This window comes from Humulus lupulus, chromosome 2 (genome assembly GCF_963169125.1).
Source record: "Humulus lupulus chromosome 2, drHumLupu1.1, whole genome shotgun sequence".
NCBI lineage: Eukaryota > Viridiplantae > Streptophyta > Magnoliopsida > Rosales > Cannabaceae > Humulus > Humulus lupulus.
Window position 1 is genome coordinate 161,363,796 of NC_084794.1, and position 25,144 is coordinate 161,388,939.

Below are 25,144 nucleotides of genomic sequence, written 5' to 3' on the forward strand. Positions count from 1 at the left end.
TGAGGTCGATAGTGTCGGACAGAGACCCCACCTTCACTTCCAAGTTTTGGGAGAGTCTGCAGAAGGCTATGGGCACGCAGTGACGATTTAGTACTGCTTATCATCCTCAGACGGATGGGCAGTTTGAAAGGACGATTTAGATATTGGAGGATCTGCTGCAAGCTGGTGTGCTTGACTTTGGGGGATCATGGAGTAAGTATCTTCCTTTGATCGAGTTCTCATACAACAACAGTTATCAAGCGACCATTGGTGTGGCTCCGTACAAGATGCTTTATGGAAGGAAGTGTAGATCACCTATTCATTGGGATGAGACAGGTGAGAGGAGGTATTTGGGTCCAGAGATGGTTCGGAGGACCAATGAGGCTGTTGAGAAGATTAAAGCGCGTATGCTCGCCTCCCAGAGTCGACAGAAAGGTTATTCAGACCTGAGACGCAGGAGCGTAGATTTTCAGGTTGGTGATCATGTGTTCCTTAGGGTTTCACCCATGAGAGGTGTGAAACGGTTTGGTGTTCGGGGTAAGTTGAGCCCTAGGTATGTTGGCCCCTTCGAGATTCTGGAACGGGTTGGAAAGGTAGCTTACAGATTAGCGATGGCTCCAGCTTTATCAGGGGTTCATGATGTTTTCCATGTATCCATGCTCCGGAAGTATATGCCTGACTCAATGCATGTTCTAAGTTTTGAGAATTTGGAGCTTGATCAGGATTTATCCTATGAGGAAAAGCCGGTTCAGATTCTTGACCAAAAAGATAAAGTCTTGAGGAACAAGACCATCGGCTTGGTGAAAGTGTTGTGGAGAAACAACAAGGTTGAAGAGGCGACATGGGAACTTGAGTCAGAGATGAGGGAGCGGTACCCCGAGTTGTTCAGGTAATTTCGAGGACAAAATTTCTATAAGGAGGGGATAGTTGTAACGACTCGAAATTGCTAATCGGGCTTAGGGCCCTAATTAGTGTGCCTGGAGGGCAATAAATGATTTAATATGCTAATATGTGGATTTATGTGTATGTATGATTATGATGCATGTTTAGTTAAGTTAAATATCATGTGGACCCCATCTGGATGTTAGGGGTATAAATGTGATAAATGTTATATATATGTGATAAGTCTGTGTAGCATGGACCGAGACAGTCCTGGTGAGCGGTTAGTCAGAAAATCACAACAGGGTTGAGATTCGGCCTCGGGGCGAGTCGAGGGGTAATTTGGGTATTAGGTGTGTTATGGGATTGTCGGGACATGGAAATAAATATTTGGAGATATATTTGAGGAAGGAATGTCTAGGCGGGAATATTGGGGAAATTTACCATTTTGCCCTCGGGGACGTTTTGGTACCTCGAGCCTTGAGGTAACCCTTTAGACTTAAGTCAAATAAAACAAAAAGAGGAATTACTTAGAAGCTTTGGGGAAACCGACATATACAATCTTCCATAACTGAGATAGCTCTTATTCTCTTCTCTTCTTTACTCTCTAAGGAAAACTCAAAGGGAAACTCAAAGGAATTGGCTAGAAATTAAAGGGAATTCAGCTGTGATATCTTAGGAGCTTGAAGCTTAAGGATTGAGGATCAACCCAGGGACTGAATTCAGCAAAGGTAAGCTCTAATTACTAAGGTTTAGTCTTGGATTTCTGCTGGTTATTGGGGATTGCATGTTAGTCAAGATTGGTACACTTTTTGAGAGTTTTGGCTGAGTTTTGAAGTAGGATTCAATGGGGTTTTGGTGCTTTTACTAAGCTGAAATAATTGTGTTACTTATCTGGGTTTAATAGATGAATTTTGGGTGAATTGACTTGAGGAAAGGTGTGGAAAAATATGGGTTTGGAGGTGAGAGCCGCGGCCCTAGGAGGGGTGCCCCGCAGCCCGTGTGCGCGTGCGGCCATGGGTGGTCGAGAGGTTCATGCGCGCCGCAGCGCTTGGTGTGCGCGCCACGGCCCGTGTGGGGGTCAGTGTGGTGCTAGCCTCTGTTTCGAGGCTAGCTGCGGCTCTTGTGGGTGGGGCCACGGCCCTTAGTGCCAATTTGAGTTTTTAAGGGTATTTTAGGCTTGGGAACTCAAGGGGTAAGGCTCGGGATGGATTTTATCACTCGGATTGATAGAATTCAAGGTTCAGGAGGTTAGGGTTATGGCTCGGAGTTGTTTAGTGGATTAGAATTTGATGGATGGACATTGTTAATGTGTTGTGACTAGGGTTTCGGTGAGGCTCACGTTAGAGGACTGTGCTCGGGGCATCGGTGCTCAGAAAAAGCTCGAGACTCAGGTAAGAAAACCCTTGTTCCCATAGAGCTTGTGTGCAGGGCTGAGCCCAATGTATATGAATAGAATTGATATGCAGGGCCGAGCCCAATATGTTAGAACTGCGGGGCGTAGCCCTTTAACTGACTATGCTAGAATTCTGTACTTGCTTGCTATGCTATATGTATTGTGATGTGAATGATCGGCAAGAGCCGCGAATGGTGTAGGCCGAGAACGGCAAAGGGCCGGAAACGGCATTGGGCATGTTGGGTGCAAGGCCGAGAACGGCAAGGGGTCGGGAGCAGCGTTGAGCACGTGGAGTGTGAGTTGCCAGGGCGAGTTCCTAGACAGATACCTGGGGTATCCGCACGGCGTGGTCCGTGAATCCAGGGCTTGGTAACACCTGGGACGGCTAGGCCGTATGTGTTTAGCCAATTGGTGGCCTATTTATATGCTTGATATATGTGTTGCATATATTATCTACTTATGGATTTTCTTGCTGGGCTTCGGCTCACAGATGCTCTATGGTGCAGGTAAGGGTAAAGAGATGATCAACCAACCATGAGTACAGTAGGCGTGAGGCGGCGTGTACATGTTTGGCTAGCCTGGCTGCCACAGCCAGAGGATTTTGGGAGATGCTTGTAAATGAACTTAGAGTTTGTCGTTTAGCCGACTTAGTACAGTTTTTATGTTGTAAATATTTCTAAACTGTATTTTGGGATCCCAGGTGTCAAACTTTTATGATCTTCAATGATATGGAGTTAATTCTACATTTTTCCTCTGTTTATGGCTTAATTACACTGTTTGACTTAAAACCTCGATTAGCGAGTTGAAAGCACGTTTTTAAACTCACTTAGTAACAGCTCTAATGAAGTAGAGCGTTACAGTTTTACTGAGTATATCCTTTGCTTAACAAAAGAATCCTTTCCCCCTTAAGCCTATTAATCTTCTAAGGGTACGAAAGGGTAAAATCGTTATTCCGCCCCTAGTTCCCGCTAACTCCTCAAGTGTTCCTACTATTAACCAAGTAACCCCGTCATGTCCAACTAATTACCAATTACATTTTCAATATCTAATAAATCCCAAAAATACCCCTAGGTTCCTCTGAGCCAGGTATTAATCCCCTATGTGACTATTTCGCTAATCTGCTCACTAGGACTGTCTCGAGCCATATACTGCAAATATATCTACATGATAATGTGGCCTCAACATTTTAGCACATATAATCATATTTATGCCCTCATCTGGCCAAAATTACAAATATGCCCTTATAAGCTATAAAGGGCCCACATGCATATCTAACACTCATTAACATGCATATATGTGGATGCCAAAAATCCACTAAGAAAAAAATCTCTAGACCATGGTTGGAATACAGGGCTACGGTCACTTAGTCATTTTATCAGGCTCGGGCCTGTAATTCTTATGAAACTAGGAGATTGTCCCAAGGGAAACATCACCTTATGAGCCATGAAGTATGGCCTTGCTAGGCTAAGGGGCCAAGCAACACGTTGCAAGAGGACAGGTGCACGAGGCCCTCGCATAGCGAGGCCCTACTTGTCTTGACGTTGAGAGATGTCAAGGGCATCGGCCCTCGCACGCGTCTCACAAGGCTGCCCCTCGCAGCACGCCTCACACAGCGAGGCTCCCCTCGCAACACGCCTTGTGCGCATCTCGTGAAGCTCCCCTCGCAACGTGCTTCGTCCCAAGAACCTATAGCCTCACGTAGCCTTGCATAGCGAGGCCAAGGGTCTCGTGCCTAGTGAGGCACCCCTCGCATATCCTTGCATAGTGAGGCCAAGGGTCTTGCACCAAGTGAAGCACCCCTAGCCTCGCATAGTGACGGCAATGGTCTCGCGCCAAGTGAGGCATCCCTCGCAGAGCCTCGCGTAGCCTCGCATAGTGAGGCAAGGGTCTCGTGCCAAGTGAGGCACCCCTCGCATAACCTTGCGTAGCCTTGCATAGCGAGGCCAAGGGTCTCGTGCCTAGTGAGGCACCCCTCGCATAGCCTTGCATAGCGAAGCCAAGTGTCTCGCGCCAAGTGAGGCTCACCTCATCTCGCGGCCCCCATGGCCTCGTACCACCAACGCTTCGCGCACCCGAGCACACTAAGGCCTCGCACACCCACGCATCAGGGCCTTGCGCACCCATGCACCAAGGCCTCACTTACTTGCGCATAAGAGCTTCGCACCGTACCACACCTCGCCTAGCCGTGCCGAGGTGTCATATACCCATTTCATGCTTCGTCTAGCCCAGATGCTTCTATGCCGTGATGCCGATGCCTCGCGTGCCCATATGGGATCTAAGACCTCTGGAAGGGGCGTACGAGGAGCAATGAAAGAGACCCAAGAACTATTTTCTATCAAGCCAATAGTGGTATAGATGACTGAGTATATCATTCACATTAACACACAAGCTTTCCTACACTTAGTAGAATGTGGAATAGCTTTGAGAAAATACATGCCTTAGAGATGTAAGAGTAACCATCAGGTACAAGGTACCCAAATGTGTATGGGTGCAGGACGTACGACCATGTGGAGGACAGAAGCATGGCCCTGACATCTATGTCATGCAAGTAGTGGAGGTGTAATGTAGTACCAATGCATGATCACTTTTGCAGGCCCCTGACACGTACTAGAGCCGACCACCACTCCTTCAACACCACTACGACCTGTGCCACAACCCTGATAGTGTACCTATGTACAATCTTGTCCCCTGGGACCACAATGTATCAGGAGCCATTAGAGCCGCAATATAAATAGACATTCACCCCTCCAACAAAGGGGTTGGAAAATTCATTGTACACTCAGGCTATTAAGCAATATACAAAGGCTTACTCCATTGTTGATCTATGTTTATCCTTCCATAAGTTCATTCTAAGTTCTTATCTAAATATCTCCATACATACCTTTGAGTTTTCCGATCTAATTTCGTTGACGAGATTTCACCGTCAATAGTTTGGCGTCGTCTGTGGGAAGAACAAGCATCAAGACACCATTCTTTCATCACTTCCAGAAAAGAAAGATGCCAAGGCGTTCACAATGCTCGCGACAACTACAAGACGTTGAGGTTCACCTGAACGGAGAACGAATGTGGGCTTCCAGGAAAGACCCTCCTTTGCCTGGGCATGGAGATATGCCGAAGGAATGTCCTCCCCCATGTGAGGAGAAGGAGGCATCATCCCCGGATGTCTAGGCTGACGGAGGTCACTAAGAGCCGCCAGTGTATCCATATCCTCGGTCCTCGGTGGCACCATGCTCAGGCTACCAAAATCCAGGTCCCTCGACGCATAGGCCAGGCATGAGTCCCCGAGTATACTCTGTAAGTTCCAGCTCAAGGACTCGCTTCTAGAAGGATGAGATTCGCGAGTTTCATAAAAATACTTGAAGGCTGGAAACCACGATAGAGAACATGCAGGAAGTTTTAAACGACCTCCTGCAAGGAAAGTCGAGCATACCTCTTCCTAAGCGTAAAGAGAAGGAGCGCGAAAAAGGGGAAAATACTATCCCCATAGACGATGGGAGAACCCAACTTTCCACCAATAAAACTCCCCAGACAAAGTATCATGAGGGACCTAGGCCGAAGAAATGCCCCCACGAGCAAAGGCGAAGGGAAGACGATGGTCATAAGAACGAAGCAGAAGTCACCTCAAAAGAGGCTCCCCTTGGCCTAAGAGAAGAGCTCCATGGGAAGAGGTTAGAAGTAAGAAACACACCCCCTGCAGCTCCCCCGAGGAACACAACCAAGGCAATGGATCAGCCTGAGTGCCCACAAGATTCCTTATGCAAAAAAAGGAGGGAACTAGACATCAAAATGCAGCACCCTCAAGGAAAGATTATCATCGAACCTAGGGGGCATAGAGATGATGAAGAATTTGACCATGATTCGCCCTTCACAAGGGAGATCCAGGCTGAGCAAATCCCCATACGAGGGTACTACAGACCCAAAGTACCACTTAGACTACTTCAATAACTTGATGGGGTTAAGAGGGGTCAACAGCATAGCAAAATGTCATTTCTTTGTTGTTACACTTAAAGGTGTTCCATACAAGTGGTTCAAGAGGTTAAGGCCAGGAACAATCAAATCATGGCAGCAATTCTCTGGCCAATTTCTTCAGCAGCACCATGTGGTCTGTGATTACGTTATGCCAATTACCAGCCTCGCTAACATAAAACAAAGCGAAAATGAAAGTATGAAGAACTATATCCATAGGTTTAATATGGAAGCAACAAAGGTGGGAAGTTTAACCAAAGCGGAGCTCAAGATGGCTATTACAGCCAGAGTTCGTCCAGGAAGCAAGTTATGGGGTAATATGCTCAAAATAGAAGTTTCAAATTTAGATGATTTCTTCGAAAGAGCACAGAGTACATACGAGTGGAAGAGGGCCATAAGAACTTGCATGTTGAAGGAAGCGAACCTTCCTCGAGTCTCCCTACTACCAATACGTCTGAAGATTCCATATAGAAGGGGACGTCGTGCTAGAGGGGTTGCTGACCAGGTTTAAAATTGGACGAGGACCATCTAGCCATAAAAGTCCCGACCCGAGGGGAAAGCACCTCAAAAATCGTAAAAGGGTCTCAAAGTAGACGCTTGCAAAAAGGGTCTCAAAGTAGATGCTTGCAAAAAGGGTCTCAAAGTAGTTGCTCGCAAGAAGGGTCTCAAAGTAGATGCTTGCAAAAAAGTCTCAAAGAAGACGCTTGCAAAAACGATCTCAAAGAAGGCGCTTGCCAAAAAGGGTCTCAAAGAAGACGCTTGCAAAAAGGGTCTCAAAGAAGATGCTTGCAAAAATAGTACTATGCCTAATGACGAGCACGACACTTCTCGCAAGAAATAATAAGCGCGCATAAAAGTATATAAAAGGATAATTAGAACCCAGGGGGTCAACATATCCTTATAGATATAATCAAGGTGCACCAAAGAAAGACCTATCGAACCCTCTTTCGCGTGGGCTCCAAAGGACCTCGAGCATGATAAATACAAAAAAATAATAATAAAAAATAAAAAGAAAGTGAAGAGTCTACAAGAACGCCTAAAGGCCTCTCTATAGGCTGGGGGGCCAGTGTGGATGCCATAATTCCACCAAGAAAAAAATATCTAGTCCATAGTTGGAATCTCTAGTCCAGGTCACTTATTCATTTTATCAAGCTCGGGCTCATAAGTCTTGTGAAACCGGGAGATTGTCCCAAGGGAAACATCACCTTATGAGCCATGAAGTGTGGCCTTGCTAGGCTAAAGGGCCAAGCAAAGCGTTGCAAGAGGGCAGGTTCACGAGGCCCTCGCATAGCGAGGCACTACTTGTCTTGACGCCGAGAGATGTCAAGGGCACCGAAGCCATATGCCTTGACTGCGCGCATGCATCTCGCGAGGCTGCCCCTCGCAGCACGCCTCACACAGCGAGGCTCCCCCATAAAATGCCTCGCGAGGCTCCCTTCACAACGCGCCTCGTCCCAAGCACCTATATCCTTGCATAGTGATGCCAAGGGTCTCACGCCTAGTGAGGCACCCCTGACATAGCCTCGCGTAGCCTCGCATAGTGAGGCCAAGGGTCTCGCACCAAGTGAAGCACCCCTCGCATAGTGAGGCCAAGGGTTTCGCCACAAGTAAGGCGCCCCTCGCATAGCCTTGCATAGCCTCGCATAGCGAGGCCAAGGGTCTCACGCCAAGTGAGGCACCCCTCGCATAGCCTCGTATAGCGAGGCCAAGGGTCTCGCCCCTAGTGAGGCACCCCTCAAATAGCCTCGCATAGCGAGGCCAAGTGTCTCGCGCCAAGTGAAGTGCACCTCGTCTCGCGACCCCCATGGCCTCTCACCACCAATGCCTCGCGCACCGCGCACACCAAGGCCTTGCACACCCGCGCATCAGGCCCTCGCGCACCCACGCACCAAGGCCTCGCATACATGCGCATAAGGGCCTCGCACCACACCTCGCCTAGTCGTGTCGAGGTGTCGTATACCCTTGCCGTGCTTCGTCTAGCCTAAAAGCCTCTATGCCATGATGCCGACGCCTCGCGTGCCCGTATGGGGTCTAAGACCGCTGGAAGGGGCGTACGAGGAGAAATAAAAGAGATCCAAGAACTATTTTCTATCAAGCCAATAGTGGTATAGACGACTAAGTATATCTTTCATGTTAACACACAAGATTTCCTACACTTAGTAGAATGTGGAATAGCTTTGAGCAAATACATGCCTTGGAGATGTAATAGTAACCATCAGGTACAAGGTACTCATACGTGCACGGGTGCAGGATGTACGATCATGTGGAGGACAGAAGTGTGGCCCTGACATCTGTGTCATGCAAGTAGTGGAGGTGTAATGTGGTACCAATGCATGAGCACTTTTGCAGGCCCCTGACACATACTAGAGCCGACCACCACTCCTTCAACACCACTACGACCTGTGCCACAACCCTGATAATGTACCTATGTACAATCTTGTCCCCTGGGACCATGATGTATGAGGAGCCATTAAAGCCCCAATATAAATAGACCTTCACCCCTCCAGCAAAGGGGTTGGAAAATTCATTGTACACTCAGGCTATTAAGAAATATACAAAGGCTAACTCCATTGTTGATCTGTGTTTATCCTTCCATAAGTTCATTCTAAGTTCTTATCTAAATATCTCCATACTTACCTTTGAGTTTTCTGATCTACTTTCGTTGACGAGATTTCACCATCAACAATATAGTATTTCCCGATAATCATACTAATCATGCATGACACATAATCATGCATTTAACCATTTACACATTCATATACTAATTATGGCCTCTCGGCACGCTAATCAAGGCCCTTAAGCCTTATTAGCAATTTTGGGTCGTTACAACTATTCCCTCCTACTGAGAATTTCATCCTCGAAATTTAGTTGAATAATCCAGGATACTGATCCCGCATGGATGACTCAAGCTCCAAGGTCGCTTCCTCGACCCTACTATTCCTCAACAATACATTGACTAGATGGATCATCTTGTTTCGTAGAACCTTGTCTTTCGTGTCTAAGACTTGAATCAGTCGCTCCTCATAAGACAAATATGTCTGCAACTCCAAGTCCTCTTACTTCAACACATGAGTCGTTTCTGAGATGTATTTCCGAAGCATAGAAATGTGGAATACATCATGGACCCCCGATAAGGATGGTGACAGTGCTAATCTATAGGCCACCTGCCCGACCATTTCCAGGATCTCAATTGGTCCTATGATCCTAGGGGTCTGCTTGCCTTTTTTCCCAAACCTTCTCACCCCTCGCAACGGTGAGACTCGCAGAAACACATGGTCCCCTACTTGGAACTCCACGTTCCTACGCTTAGGATCGGCATAGCTTTTCTATCTGCTCTACAAAGCAAGCATTCAAGCTTGGAACTTTTCAATAGCTTCATTAGTCTTCTGAACCATCTTCGGTCCCAAATACTTCCTCTCACCCATCTCATCCCAATGAATGGGTGATCTACACCTCCTCCCATATAACATCTTGTATGGAGCTATTCTAATCGTTGATTGATAACTGTTATTGTATGAAAACTCAATCAACGGAAGATACTTACTCCAAGACCCCTCAAAGTCTATCACACACACCCTAAGCATGTCCTCCATTACCTGAATCATCCTCCCAAACTGTCCATTAGTCTGAGGATGAAAGGTCGTACTGAACTTCAGCTGAGTCCCCATAGCCTTCTGCAAACTACCCAAAAACTTGGAGGTAAATATAGAATCTTGATCTAATACTATAGACTTGGGAACCCCATGGAGACGTACAATCTCCCTCACGTACAACTTTGCATACTGATCGACAATATAGGTCCTCTTCACTGGTAGAAAGTGAGCTGACTTGGTGTATTTGTCTACTATTACCCACACCGAGTCATACAACCCCACTATCTTGGGTAAACCTCCATAAAATCCATGGTAATATCCTCTCATTTCCACTCGGGAATACCCAAAGGCTATAGCAATCCCGATAGTCACTGATGCTCTACTTTCACCTGTTGACAGGTTAAACACTTGGCCACGTACTCCACCACATCCTTCTTCATCCCATGCCACTAATATAACGTTCGTAGATCCTGATACATCTTCGTGGTGCCTGGATGGAGTGGGAATGATGTAGTATGGGACTCATCTAATATCTCTTGTCTAATACCCATATCTGTCGGGACACAAGTCTGACCCTTATACGGTAATAATCCTATCGCTAAAATAGAATAATTTTTAGCTATCTCAGCAAGGACATTCCCTCTAACCTCCTGTAACGATGAATCAATCATCTGACCCTCTCTTACCCTCTCCAGAAGGGTTGACTATGCTAATCAGCCTACAACCAGCTCTATCCTCGCTTTGGTCATCTCCTCCGCCAACTCTCTTATTATTTGTGCAGAGCTAAACAAATGTCCCGGGCCCCTCCAGATCAATGCATCTGCCACTACATTGGCTTTCCCTGAGTGATAAAGGATATCACAATCATAGTCCTTTATCAGCCCCAACCAACACTTCTACCTCATATTTAAATTCTTCTAGGTGAAGAAGTTCTTCAAACTCTTATGGTCAGTGTATATCTCGCACTTCTCCCCATACAGGTAATGTCGCCAAACTTTCAGCGCGAACACCACCACCGCAAATTCTAGATCATTGGTAGGATACTGCTGCTCATACTCCTTCAGCTACCATGATGCATAATTGATAACCTTCTAATTCTGCATCAACACACATCCCAATCCCAACCTTGATGCATCACAGTATACCAAAAACTTCCCTCCCTCCGAAGGAAGACTCAACACCGGAGAAGTAATGAGCCGTTGCTTCAACTCCTAGAAGCTATTCTCACACTTGTCTGACTAGACGAACTTCAAATTCTTCAATGTCAATTCTGTAATCTGTGGAGTAATCCTCAAGATCCCTTCCATGAACTGTCTATAATATCCCGCTAATCCAAGGAAGTTCCAATCTCTCACTACTTTTACCTTAGTTGGATCCACCTTAATCCCATCTTCACCAACAATATGTCCAAGGAATGTCACTTCTGGTAGCCAAAACTCACACTTCTTAAACTTGGCATACAAACGATGCTCTCTCAATCTCTGCAAGACCTGTTGGAGATGCTGCTCATGCTCTGCCTCTGAACTAGAGTAAACCAAGATGTCATCGATGAAGACAATCACAAACTGATCCAAGAAGTTCTTGAACACCCGATTCATCAAGTCCATGAATGCTTCTGGGGCATTGGTCAAACCAAACAACATCACCAGGAACTCATAATGCCCATACCTCGTTTGGAAGGTCGTCTTCGGTATATCCTAGTCCTTGATCCTCAGCTGGTGATAACCAAATCGAAGATCAGTCTTTGAGAACATCATCTTTCCCTACAACTGATCAAAAAAGTCATCAATCCTTGGTAGAGGATATTTATTCTTGATGGTCAACTTGTTCAACTCTCTATAATCTATACACATCCTCAGTGTCCCGTCCTTCTTCTTTACAAACTAAACAGGAGCACCCCATGGCGAGAAGCTAGGCTTGATAAATCCCAAATCAAGAAGTTCTCGTAATTGTACCTTCAATTCTTTCAGTTCCGCCAGAGCCATCCGATATGGTTCCTTTGACATTGGCTCTGTACCCGATACTAACTCTATAACGAACTGAATCTCCTTGTGCGGCGGCAGTCCTGGTAGATCCCCAAGAAACACATCCAAGAACTCGTGCACCAATCTGGTCTCTCCCGGCTCTACTGGCATAACCACCACACTTGCTAGAAAACCTATACAACCTCCCTACAATAGGTCCCTAGCCCTCAATGTTGATATAATGGGTGTGCAGGGTCCATGCACAACACCCTCGAAAACAAAGGGATCCTCTCCTTCGGGTACAAAAGTCACCATCTTCTTCTTGTACTCTATAGGAGCCCCATATCTAACCAGCCAATCCATACCTAGAATCATATCAAAATCATCCATACTCAACTCAATCAAGTCTACTGATAGTTGCCTACTATCTACCATCATTAGCAGTGCTCTAATCCATTTCCCTGTAAGCAGTATAGTTCTGAACCCCGCAGTATAATACTCACTAGGTATACAAAATCTATCAATTACCTTACTAGAAACAAACGAATGTGTAGCACCAGTGTCAATCAATACAGTATAAGAAGAGCCAGCGCTAGAAAGCTGAACTGTCACTACCGAGGGACTAGCCTCGGCCTCTGCCTGGATCAGGGTGAACACTCGAACTGGAGTCAAGCTGTCCACTTTCCCTGATTCCTCTTTCTTTGCTATAGGGCAGTCTTTCTTGAGGTGTCCCACCACCCCGTAAAGATAGCAAGCCTTTGCCCGACATTCGCCTAGATGGCACTTCCTTCACCTCGTGCATTCTGGATAACTTCTCCAGGCATCACCGCCTCCCTGGCAGCCACCTTGAGCACCCCGACATCTCCTATTAGGACCAGTAGCAGTTGAAGTGTTAGGGGTCTTTCTCTTCAAATCACTGGTGCCTCCGCCTCTACAAGACCTTGTATATGGAGGCATCGCCCTGCGAACCTCCCATCTCATAGCGTTCTCCCTCCAAATCTTGTTCTCTGGCTCTTCAGCGGTAAGAGCCTTCTCAACAGCCTGGGCATAATTCGTTCCCCCAGGTACTGATGTAATTCTCACATCTCGGGCTATCATAGCATTAAGCCTTCCAATAAACCTATCCTGTCTCGCTGCATCAGTAGGCACTAGATCTGGTGCAAACTTCGCAAGCCTGTCAAACTTCAGGGCATACTCTATAACTGTCACGTTGCCCTGCACCAATCCCACAAACTCATTTACCTTCGCTGCCCTAACGTCAACGTTATAGTTTTTCTGGCTGAACAAATCTTTGGCACAAGCCACCTTATCATTACAATCCACCCTCATAGAATACAGGATAGAAGTAATCATACTCATCCACTGTTCGACCTTCAGTGGATCTGGTCCTCCCTCAAAGGTCGAAGGATGCTGTCTCCTGTACCGCTCATAAAGTGGCTCCCACCTATTCCCAACCTCAGGTGTCTAAGTAACTTGTACCATAGTAGGTGACACAATAGGTGTAGCAATCCCTGATGGAGCCTGTTGTCTCAAGAGAGGTATCTAGTTCTCTTGACTCTGTAACCTAGCTTGCATGTCTACAAGTATCTGCTGCCAGTTCTCACGGACTGGCAGAGGATTCTGGCCCTGATCATCATCTCTAGCCTCAACCCCTATGTCGGTTAGTCGTATTGATCGCCTTGGACGCATAGCTATAAAATTTTATCTGCAATCAACGACTCGACGATCAGGCAATGATGATAGGTTAACTATCTTTCCATAGTCCACCATTGAAACTTAAACAACCAAAAACAATCAAGATGCAAATAATCATTGAAATATTCATTCACATGCAATATCAATGCTAATAAGCACACCCATAATAGTCACACAACAATCAAGGGCCAGGCCCTATCAATATCTCATGCTCCCTATTAATCATATAGTAAAGCATTTATATTCTATATAAACATTTAAGCACATAATCACATATATACAATTACCAACCCTGAGTCGAGCTTGTCTGTAGGGGCAAATGTACATGTCCAGCCAGTCTTCAGGAACCCTTAAACCTAGACCGCTCTGATACCAAGTTGTAATGCCGTGGATAACCAAAACCTTTACACTTTGTACTTGAAATTGTGCAGGACTTGCTAATCAAGACATTTGAGTAAAAATGTGATCCTAAAGTCAATAATTAGGTTAAGGTTAAAATATTTTGATCGTAAACGAATAATTTTCATTAAAATAGTTGCTTCGTACATGGGATCCCAAAAGTATATACAACCAGTGGCCATTCTAATGGCAAAATAAAAATTTTAGGCTCTGTCCCTGTACTTTCCCTCGGTTGTGACGGACAAGAAGCTGACTATGTACACCTCGCCCCAAGAGCTCTCCAACTCATGGTTGGTCCAGCTTACCCTTGCCTTTACCTGTAGAACGTTGATCCTGTGAGCCAAGGCCCAGCAAGAAAACCATAACATCAAATACATAAATAGTAATTACAACCAATCAATCAAAAGACATTTATCTAGAAATTCAACAAGTCATAGGCGTCAAACTAATAACAGTAGACACGTTCGTTCAACAATATATTTCTATCAATATGCAAATGTTCAAGGTTGGCGCCCTTAGGCCGAGCCCCCTGTTTACTCAACTGACTCTGGCTTGCTTAGGCCGAGTCCAGTGTTTATCTAGCTGACCCTAGTTCACAGTGGCCGACATGAGTTCTGTGCACAAGTCATCAACCCTGGCTCTCTTAGGCTATTCATTTCATATTCGCATAGAAACATCACAGTTATACAACACATATACTGAGATATAGAGAATCTTAGTCCCAACACATCACAAAAGGGTGCAATTTTCTTACCTTGAATTTTGAGTGGAAGTTAGGGAATGGTCTCGAGCACGATCCTCAATCCTGAGCCTTTGTGATACACCTATACACAGTGGCCAATGGGTAATCATTAACTTCTAATCCAAATAAATACTTATGAAACAAAAAATAGCCTCTGGGACCTTAATTTCTACTAAACCGGGTTGTAGAAATTGTCCCGAGCGCCTAGGTTTGAGCCCCTGAGCCTTGCAAATGCTAGAAACTAACCTAGGGCAAAACCCCTCGGAGAGCTGCGACTTGACCCTAAGTGTCGCAACGCGCCGCCAGACTCCATCTTCAAACATCGGGGGGAGGCAGGCCGCGACTTGCCCCCTAGCACAGTGGCGCGCCCCCGAGTCAGAGAGCAATCCTAGAAATTCTGGGCATGCAGGCCGCGACACCCATTAGCTGGTCGCGAAGCCCTCCCTTGTGCCCAGAATTTTATGGGTTTTCTCCACCTCTTTCCAGCCAAAGCTTCTAAAATTCAAGCCAATTATAGTCCCCACTTCCAAATAAACACTAGGGCGAGTCCAGGACTCTAACCATAAATTTTAAGCGTGTTATACCAAAGAAACTCTATCAAAACTACCAGCAATTCCCCAAGTGATCTTCAGAAACATACTAAAGTCTATACCCCAACTCAGCAACAATTTTATCACCCAAATAACCAGAACTTCCTAACATATTCAGTGACAAGAACTTACCTTAATTGGCTGCTACACTTTCCAGCTTCAATCCTCACTCGTTGAGCTTAATTCTCCTAAGTTCCCAGCTGAACTTCCTGGATAGATGCTTCAATTTCTCAAGACTTCCCAGCATAATTTCCTTAAGCTTTAACCTTTAGTTCCACAAGAACTCCTCAAGCATGAGAGAGAGGTAGAGAGAATCGTAAGGGGGAAGGAAAGTGAGTACTGAGAGTTTGTACCACTTTTTGAGTTATTCCTAAGTATTTTACTGAGTATATCCTTTGCTTAACAAAAGACTCTTTTGCCCCTTAAGCCTATTAAACTTCTAAGGGTACTAAAGGGTAAAATGGTCATTCCGCTCCAAGTTCCCGCTAATTCCTCAAGTGTTCCTACTATTAACCAATTAACCCCGTCATGTCCAACTGATTACCAATTGCTTATTCAATATCTAATAAATCCAAAAAATACCCCTAGGCTCCCTCCGAGCCAGGTATTAAACCCCGCTATGACTATTTCACTAATCTGCTCACTAGGACCGTCTCGAGCCATTTACTGCAAATATATCTACAAAATAATGTGGTCTCAACATTTTATCACATATAATCACATTTATGCCCTCAAGGGGCCAAAATTACAAATATGCCCTTATAGGCTAAAAAGGGCTCACATGCATATCTCACTACACCAAATACCCATTTCCATAACACATGAATATAATACTAATAAAAAAGTGTTATGCTAGAGTACTATAATGGGGCCACTTTGCGAAAAAAAGGGCGGTAATAATACACCATCCCGTGCCACTTATTTTTTTTTTCATTTGTGACCTGAAAATTTTTGCGACCCGAGAGAGACCCAATTCCTTCAACATTTCAGAACTCTCCTTCAACATTTCCTCTCCTTCAACAGACCCATTTCCTCAACATTTCTGGGACGTATCCTTCAACATTTCTGAGACCCATCCTTTCCTTCAACATTTCTGAGACCCATTTATTTTCCCCATTTCTTCGGCTTCACCTTTACTATTATCTTTCAGGTTGATCACTATATTTTTACCTGAACAAAAGGTTGTGTTCCTTTTAGGTTGTTGATTGGTGTGTTGTCGTCGACATGTTGGGTTCCTGCTACAGGCGTACGAAGATGGAGAAGAAGGCAGGCGTAGATGCACAACTCCTAGGTTCTCTTGGCTCCGACAACTGTAGCAGAGGGTCTCGGCAACGACACTGTTGTAGATGGTCTCGACAACAGTTTTTTTTTTTTTTTTGCTTCATTTATTTGATAGATAATGCTTTTAATTCACCCAATAGTGACGCTGCGATGGGGTCTCGGGCTGTGCGACGAAGGTGGTTCAATGGTAGTCTTTGGCATCAATGGTGTAGGTGATTTCTTCAATTGATTTTTTGAGGTGAGTAATTTTGTTATGGGTTTTTGTTTTGTACACATAATCTGAGGTAGAGCTACTCTATTATAAGAATATATTTCTATATAATACACTAAAAAAAGTATGATATTCATATTGATTTCAAAGAGCTAGATTTTTCTAATTTGTAGAGAACATTATTGTCTTTTCTTTTCTTTTGGTACCAAATCAACTCACAGTTCTCTAATGTTAAGCATATATATGCTTGATATTTTCAATTTTGATTGTTGTTTTTAAGGCTTATAATATTCGTTTTGATTTTGTGAAATACGTTAACCCGCAAAACATAAGTAAATCTATGAAAAATAGATTACTTACTGGTGCACCTAAATAGCTGAATCAATTGGTGTCATTAAAATTTTAAAATTTTCATTTGATTTATTACTCTGTTTTTGTTATATGAGAATATATATGCCCTCTTGTATTTATTTGTTATATGAAAATATTTATTTGGGTTCTCGGCTGGCCAGCCATTTATTATTGGGTTTCTTATCAATAACATAAATTTTGTCAAGAATTTGCTGAGTTCTACAAAAGTGCTCTTCTTTACTTAGCGTATACCTTAGTGGAATCTCTGTCAGAATCATTTAAGCTGGTAAGTGTTACTTTATGTTAAGTTAATGTACATATAAGCATCAACATCTTTTGGGAATATACATATTTTTGTAACATTATCTTGTAAACTGGTCTGTTTTGATGATATTTTGTAAAATGGCTTCTAGACTATAGATATAATATCAAATACATAAGCTACCATGCTAAATAATTACAAAAAATGCTCGAAGTTTTAACTGTTACATATTTGATAAGATTTATATATAGTCTATATAGGCTACTATAATCATCAATTCTGGCGTGCTTGATAAGTAAGGATGGTGGTTGATGAGAGCTCAGGAAGATTTGGTTTCATAGGGAAGAATGAGATTATAAATGGGAAGGCAGCTGTAATTGGGTTCTTGCTGTTGTTGGATTTTGAGCTATTGACTAGTTAAGGTATTCTTAAGGGAACAGGCTTCTTGGCCTTTTTTTATTCTATTTCAAATGCTTTGCAATAGTCTCAGGAATTAATCATATTCCTCTGAAATGAGATGAGGAAGTTTTAAAGGTTTTGTTGAGTTCACTGTGTTTTTATGTTATAATCTTTCTTTATGTTATTGTTTTGTGTAGAAACTAGGATGGTCTATATAGTTTCTTCTTCTTCATGTTTTCTATAGTATATATCTTTTACCAAACTGTACAATAACGCTTTTGAAGTAATGAAAATGTGTTTTTATTTTTTTACTTTTGGACATATCACTCTGTTTGTTTGTTTTTCTTTTCTGCTTACATATCCAGTCAGGTGGATAAGTTAATATTTATCTATTACATATTTGGTTTCGAAAAGTAGTGGATACAGTAAGTTACTAAAGAGTAACTGAAATAATAAGTTACCTTTTCGAAAATATCAAAGTTACTAAAATATAAGTAAAATTAAAATAATAAATTACTAAAGTAATGAGGCTACGAATGTTATCAAAACAATAAGACATATTTTGAAAAGTAACAAAGTATTAAGTTTCTAAAAATTAACTAACACTAATATATCACGTTGGAGTTAGTGACCGATAGGAAATTAAAATAGTTTAAAAGGTTAATTTATGGCCAGCTGGCAAAAGAATAAACTTATGTGGTCTTCTTGTATTGTGAATCTTGTGATACAATCATACAAGGTTAATTTATGGCCAGCTGGCAAAAGAATAAATTCAGATTTTTTAAAAATGTATTCTCTAAATTGGAGCCTCTTTAGAGAAATTTGTTTGACCAACAGCATGCATTAAACTTTTCCAGCTGTTTTGACTGTTAGTTTCAGTATTTTGATTTTTTTTGTACAATTTTTTAGGACTTGGCATTTGGTTTATCACTTTCAGCACTGCTTGGGGATAATATCTACAACTTTGGCGAGCTGCTGGTACATCCTATTGTAAGAATATCTCTGCCCTACTCTGTGTGTGTGTGTATTTTTTCCCTTCTTTCTACTCAACTTTCCTTAGTTGCTCTACTTTTTTTTCCCATTTTACAATTGGAAATATTTCATGTTGAATGTGCTTGTGATGTGTAACAATTTTCCATTTTGGTGATTTAAAGTTCGTTCTTCTCTGGATTCTTGTAGTGCCTTGACATACTTACTTACCATCTTATATATATCATCATGGGGTGTATTAGTACAAGGTGAAATCCTTATTAGTATCTTATTGAAAAAAATCCTTTACATCACCGGTAGTGGTTTACAAGGGATGGCATGTATAGGGATGATATTCTAAATCCATTATCCATGTATCTTTCTTACTTCTCATTATTTGTTCTTGTTATTTATTGATTTGTTTTTGTGGTCTTATTTTTTTAGTCTTATTCTTGTGGTACATGTAGCTCATCTAAACTTTAGTTAACAAGAATTGTATTATTAAGACATAAATAATATATAAAAGTCATGTTTATTAATAGTTATCTAAATAAGAAATTGTGGAAATATTGAGTTTGAAGACACTTAAAAATCAATCCCAGGAAAAAAAAAACAAGCAATCTTACTTCACTTAGAACCCCCATAAAATACAATGAGAAAACCCTTCCAAAGCCTCTCTATACATTCTTGTAATAATATTGGTGTTTTTATTTTTAAAAACTCATGTTGAAAATATTTGAAAAAAATAAGCAATAGTTGACATTAAATCAGATTTTATTTAATTAAATAAGAAAAGGGAGATAAAAATACATATGTCTGTATATGTGTATATGCACACATATGCACACATATTCTACTCAGGAAACACTATGTTCTGTCTTGCTAAAGACATATATGTCTCAGAATTTTTTTCTGCTCATATTTACAACTTTTGCTTAATATATTCTACATATATTTACATGTGTATATAATCTTTTGGGTTAATAGTTGGAACTAGAAATTAATAAAAACTAGCTTGGTTAAATACTAAAATACTTCAGCTATTAGTTTTAAATACTAAAACCGAAAGTTTCAACATATTTTCACTCCAAGAATTATGGTAGGATAAGTATCACAATTTTCATCTCTGTCTCCTTTGATAGCTTGTTTTGTTCCCTAAATAAAATGGGTACTGGTTGACCTCATTTTGTCTTGTTTTTATGGGAAACAGAGTTAATTTAACAGATGGTCTTGAAGGGCTGGCTGGGCGGACTATTGCCTTGGCATTTGTTGGAATGTCAATTTCAGTGCTTCCAATATGTCCTGGTTAGTATGAATCTTCTTGAAATTAGAATAAGATGTTTGAATATTAAGAATTAACAGTTGAATAATTTTCTATTTTACTTGTTTCTTGGTTTGAGCATATAGTTAGTATTTTTTATTTTGTATAGATGTGATCTCAATCATTAGGCCAGAAGTAAATAAGGGTTTGAATAAGTATCCATATGTTAAAAAGCTATGTTCAAGAACAGTTGCTAACACTTGGTATATGTTTGTCTCAGTATCTTATGCTTTCTTATGAGTTTTCTTGTTTTGTTGATATGATTCTTTCTGTGGTTTTTGTTGTAGGTTTTAGGTGATCCTCAGAAGAGAGCCATATAGGATCAATATGCTGAAGAAGGTCTCAAAGGACAAGTGCCACCCCTTGATGCAGCAGGGGGATTCCCTGGTGGTGGTGCTACTTTCTTTCAAACTGGGGATGGTCCAAATGTGTTTAGATTCTGCCCCAGGAACGCCAATGACATTTTTGCAGAGTTTTTCGGGTCTTATTGCAAAGAACTTAAATGTATACAATTTCATTGGTGTTAGAGCTCATGAAGTTAGTTATTTACTGATTAGTGGTGCCTTCCTAAATATACAATCGAAGATATTTAATAGAGATTGACCTTGCTGTATTCACCTTTATATTATGCGTTTTCTATTCCCCGATTGTTGTGATTAATCTATTTCCACTGATTATTTTTTTTTCTTTACTGACTGCAGTGTTGGACACAAGAGAGAGGTCATTCTTGAAAAACAACTGGCACAGATTACAGGTTGAAAATTTTAGTTCCTTATCAAGTTCAAATTCCTTTCCTTCTATTTTAATTCATTAATATTTTCTTTTCTTGCTCCAAAAATTTATTTAGGAAAAGAAAGAGCTGATCTTAAGGTGAAGAGAGCAGTGATAATTATAGCTATTCTGATTGGATTAACTTGTGGGATGATTTTAATTGGCTTTTACATTTGCAAGTGGAGAGCATTTTATGGTAAGAGTCTCTACCCTTACTTCATTCATCTATTAATGTAATATTTTAGCTGAGTAATATTTTGACCTTGCAAATCCAAGAAGTATATGGTCTATAAAGAAATTGACAAGTTTTTATTCTAACAAAGTAACAATTGCCATTGAGGGTTAGCCAACATTCATGGCATAACATTAAAATTCATTTGAAACCGAATAGAACTTAAAGAAAATACTGATTTTGAAGACACGTACAATATAGATATTTTTAAGCATACAGGGAAATTTTGAACAGAACAGATGCATTGTTCTTGTGAATATATTTTAGAATCGACCATAAGACATGGTTTGTGTGAATTGGATGAGAATATTTTAACATGCACATACAGAGCATTTTTCTTGATATGTGTAATAACTGGTGTTATCATGTCATTTGTTATTGCTTTATTGGTATTCTATAAATATGAAAGAGATCAATGCTCTAAATCTGATTTTGAATGTTTGCTATTTGTGTACTGTTTAAGTTTATTCAATTTTTTTTCTTTCACCTTTGTCTGCTACCTTGTTTATAATATATGGTCAAATTTGTTAAAATTCCATTTAGATAGATAGCCATGTAGAGTATTTGTGGAATACAGAAGTAATATTCGGTCATTAATAACTCTACATGATACCTTTGAATATAACTAATAAAGGTAATATATATATGGTTATTAACTCTCATGCATGTTTTGCTTAAGCAAAAAGAAAAAAAAAAGAAAGAAAAACAAGAGCAAATTGAGTTTGATGAAGCAAAACAAAAGAGCTAAAAAATGAGTAGCAGATCCCTCAATTAATCATAGACCAATAAGGACTCTACTCCTACCAAAACCTCAAGGACTGGCACTGTTTTTGTAGCCTGATCTGATCTTTATTACAAACTTTGTATTTAACAATAACAATTTTTGAGCTTTTTTTTTTAGGAGAAGATAAGAAATGAATTTTCCCATGTTGAGAATGGTCATTTGGGGTCATTGGGATTAAAGAGTGTTGATCAATCTAATCTGTGAAGTGTGTGGAAGGTTTCTATGAGGCAGAAATACAATTTTGAAGAGAAAGAGAAAGATATCTGGCTTGCTGGCTAGTATGAGGTAGATAAAGTGTGTGGTCACCATTTGCTTCATGGATAACTGGCTGGTATGTAATAATATTCTTTTTCTAACTGTTAACTTGGGAAAATGTCTTTCTTCAATTTTTTCTAGTTGACTGTTTATACTCTGGCTTGGTGTTTTTAGAGTTTCATTTGGGGTCTGAGACTGTAATGCCTGTACAGTACAAAGTCACCATTAGTAAGTATAGCACATACTTTAATCTTAGCACTAGACCTTATATATATATAATTTAGTTAAATCAGTTAGTTTAGTTAAGTTATTGAGAGTAATTTTGAGCTTAGTACTGGACCTTATATGCCTAAATTAGTTGAAACAAATAGTTTATTTAAGTATAGAACTGTATCTTAATTTTCTTGATTCTTCTTTGTGGCATGTATATATTGGTGGCACTTGTATTTTGTATTCATTCAATTCAATACAAAAGTGTACACTTCTCAGTGATTAGTTTGTATTTGTTAATTACTTTAACACATGCTTATTAATTAGACCTTATTTATGCTCTTATTTCAATGTAATAATTGTTAGATTATTAGCCAAGTTGGACAAAAACAGGGTAGATTGAATATTGAGGAAGATGATGATGGGCAACCAAGGAAGAAGGTTCATCTAGGTGTTCCAGCGACACAATGGATTTTAGTTTACAATGCTCGCTAGCCAATGAAACAGAGGTGCATTTTTTGAATGTTATGTTTTTTTTTTTACCCTTGAAGTAGTATCATTTGTCATTTTTGATGATATTACTAGCAGTATTCTGCCTATATTTCTTTATGTTAATTTTTAAATGCTTGGATTGGAACCATATACAACTTTCTTAATCTCTCTATTTTTCTTTGTTGCCAACCATAAGCAAGAACAAGTGCCCTATCAGCTGTCATGTTCTTCTTCTCTGTGCGTCTCTCAAAATCTCATCTATGGTTTTGAGTTTTCAGTTTCATATTAAGAAATATATATATTTGTTGAAATACATATGTTTTTTGTTTGTACTGTATTCATTTATATATAAATATATATTATACTGTTGTTGGATATGGCTTTGTACCACTGTTTTTTTTTTGTATCAATTGTTCTGTATATAGCATGCACTATCTATATTTATATTGACACTCTAATAGATAACCATTTGCCTTATAATTTATACCACCAGGGAGCTGCTCGTGCAGCTTTTGAAGATGCGCAAAAGCATATGGAAGACATATTGGGAGCTATTGAAACAAAATCTAAGAGTATCACAAAAATTCAAAGTGATCTTGAAAGGAGCAAACTCGAAGCATTGGAAGCTCATAAAGTGGAACAAGTTCATGTTTTAATGATGTACAGGGAGGGGCTCAGCAGGGATGGTGGCTGGGCGCGGGGCTGGCTGGTACAGTTCTCAACTTCACGGCGGCAGCAGGTATTTCTTTCTGTGGTGTTGAACTTTAGTTTGGTGATGTTATGGTTACATGGCATTATATTAAAATATTTATTTAAATCTAACGTAGCTCTTGATATCTTTTATTTAGCATAATGATCTCTTCCTCCTTGCTTCAGCTAACAACACTTGAACCAATGATCACTGGATTGCAAGAATCATTGCCAAAGTCCATTGGATTGCTTCCTTTTTATGGAGGTGTGGCAGGTACATGATGTCTTTATACTTGAACTTGAAGACTTTTCTTTAGAGTTTGTTTATAAAATTAAGGTTGTCGGTGTCCTTGCTTTTGCTATAATTTTACTGAAGTCTTCAAAATGAACTGGAGATGCCTGAATCATGATGTATATCATCTAATTGGTTAGTTAAAGTTGAAATAAGTGTTTCTGGCCACTTGAATCTTATTGTTGCTATCTCAGATGCTGAACAGAGAGAAGTAGATACCTGGCACTTCATGTAAACAGCCCCTTGGCTTGGTTTACTTCCCAGTGCTGATGGGCAAGTATTACATTCTCAAGATGGTGGAGATAGTTCAATTCTCAGTCTCTTTAAATTAGTCACTGCTGCAATATTATCTAAGCCAGGGTGCCCAAATCCAACCTCTTTCAGCACCCTATCAAAACAAGCAGAAGCTGCAGGTACAGAGCTGGACATTCAATATTTAGAAAACTCATTGTATGTATATATCATTGATTGAGCTTTCTATATAATTGATTTCTTACTATTAATTAATCAAGCTTTGTGTGCATACGGTAGAGAAAAATAGTACTTGTGAAACAATTATATCATCAATGTTGCTTAGTTTATTCTTTATAAAAGGGATTTGATTTCTGTGTTCAATTAAATTGGGTCCTTGACTTTTTTTAGTTTGGAAATACATTATAAAGTTTTATAGAAATTTTTCTTTTTCTGGAAAAGAGAAATCAAAGGGAATTTCCATTGCTTTTGTATTCGCATTTTTGATTGTCATTGGCTTTGCATTTGTGATTGTCTTTTGTATGTGGTGTCCTTTATTGGAAATAATTTCCATAACATTTTTCTTGAAGTACTTTGTGATGCTAGATAATAACAATAAAATATTTTTTTATTTATTTTGCAGATGTGATAAGCGAAATAAAAAATGATACTTAATTTTGAAGGCTTTGTGTTAGGCAGCAGAAGAATATTTTGTGCTGAAAGTAGTAACTTTTCAATATGTTGAATATTTAAGACTACTTGAATACTTAAAGAACATTTTTTTGTTGATGACAATGTTGAATGTTTTAAACTAATTTGTGGATTGTTAATACAATGTTAAATGTTTTTACTTTTTTTTATTTGAAAATCAAGTTCATTTGATGATGCTAGTATATATTAGAAAGCTAATTTTAATTATATAAAAAAATTAAAATATAATAGAATAAATTAGTGATATATAAATGAAATATATAATGAGAATTTAAACTTATCTAAATATTAAAATAATACAAAAATTGTATTATAATATCTATTACAATAACACTTTTTATGCAAAGAATTGTGTTATGCAAACTTCATTATATAACATAAATAATGTGTTATACTAAAGTGTAGTATAACACAAAAAAAGTGTTATACTAAAGTGTAGTATAACACAAATTTATAAGTATTGAAATGTGTTATATAAT

The 25,144-nt window shown here is 40.4% G+C and overlaps 1 protein-coding gene and 1 long non-coding RNA gene across 4 annotated transcripts; both read left to right on the forward strand.

Moving 5' to 3' along the window:
• The first annotated feature begins 17,887 nt into the window (after positions 1-17,887).
• On the forward strand, positions 17,888-23,006 carry LOC133818664 (uncharacterized). Its single transcript, XR_009886013.1, has 5 exons — positions 17,888-18,697; positions 19,887-19,981; positions 20,699-20,751; positions 20,845-20,964; positions 22,616-23,006. It is a non-coding gene; the product is annotated as an uncharacterized LOC133818664 (long non-coding RNA).
• Positions 23,007-23,238: 232 nt separating this feature from the next.
• Positions 23,239-24,169, forward strand: LOC133818662 (uncharacterized). Of its 3 annotated transcripts, none has more exons than XM_062251679.1 (3): positions 23,239-23,480; positions 23,618-23,696; positions 23,918-24,169. In XM_062251679.1, the coding sequence occupies exons 1-3, from the start codon at positions 23,274-23,276 to the stop codon at positions 23,956-23,958; spliced, it is 327 nt and encodes a 108-aa protein (XP_062107663.1). In that variant the 5' UTR covers positions 23,239-23,273; the 3' UTR covers positions 23,959-24,169. The 3 variants fall into 3 exon arrangements, with proteins under 3 accessions (XP_062107663.1, XP_062107662.1, XP_062107664.1); XM_062251678.1 differs by having other exon boundaries at positions 23,618-23,705; positions 23,918-24,168; XM_062251680.1 differs by having other exon boundaries at positions 23,618-23,701; positions 23,918-24,166.
• The last annotated feature ends 975 nt before the right edge of the window (positions 24,170-25,144 follow it).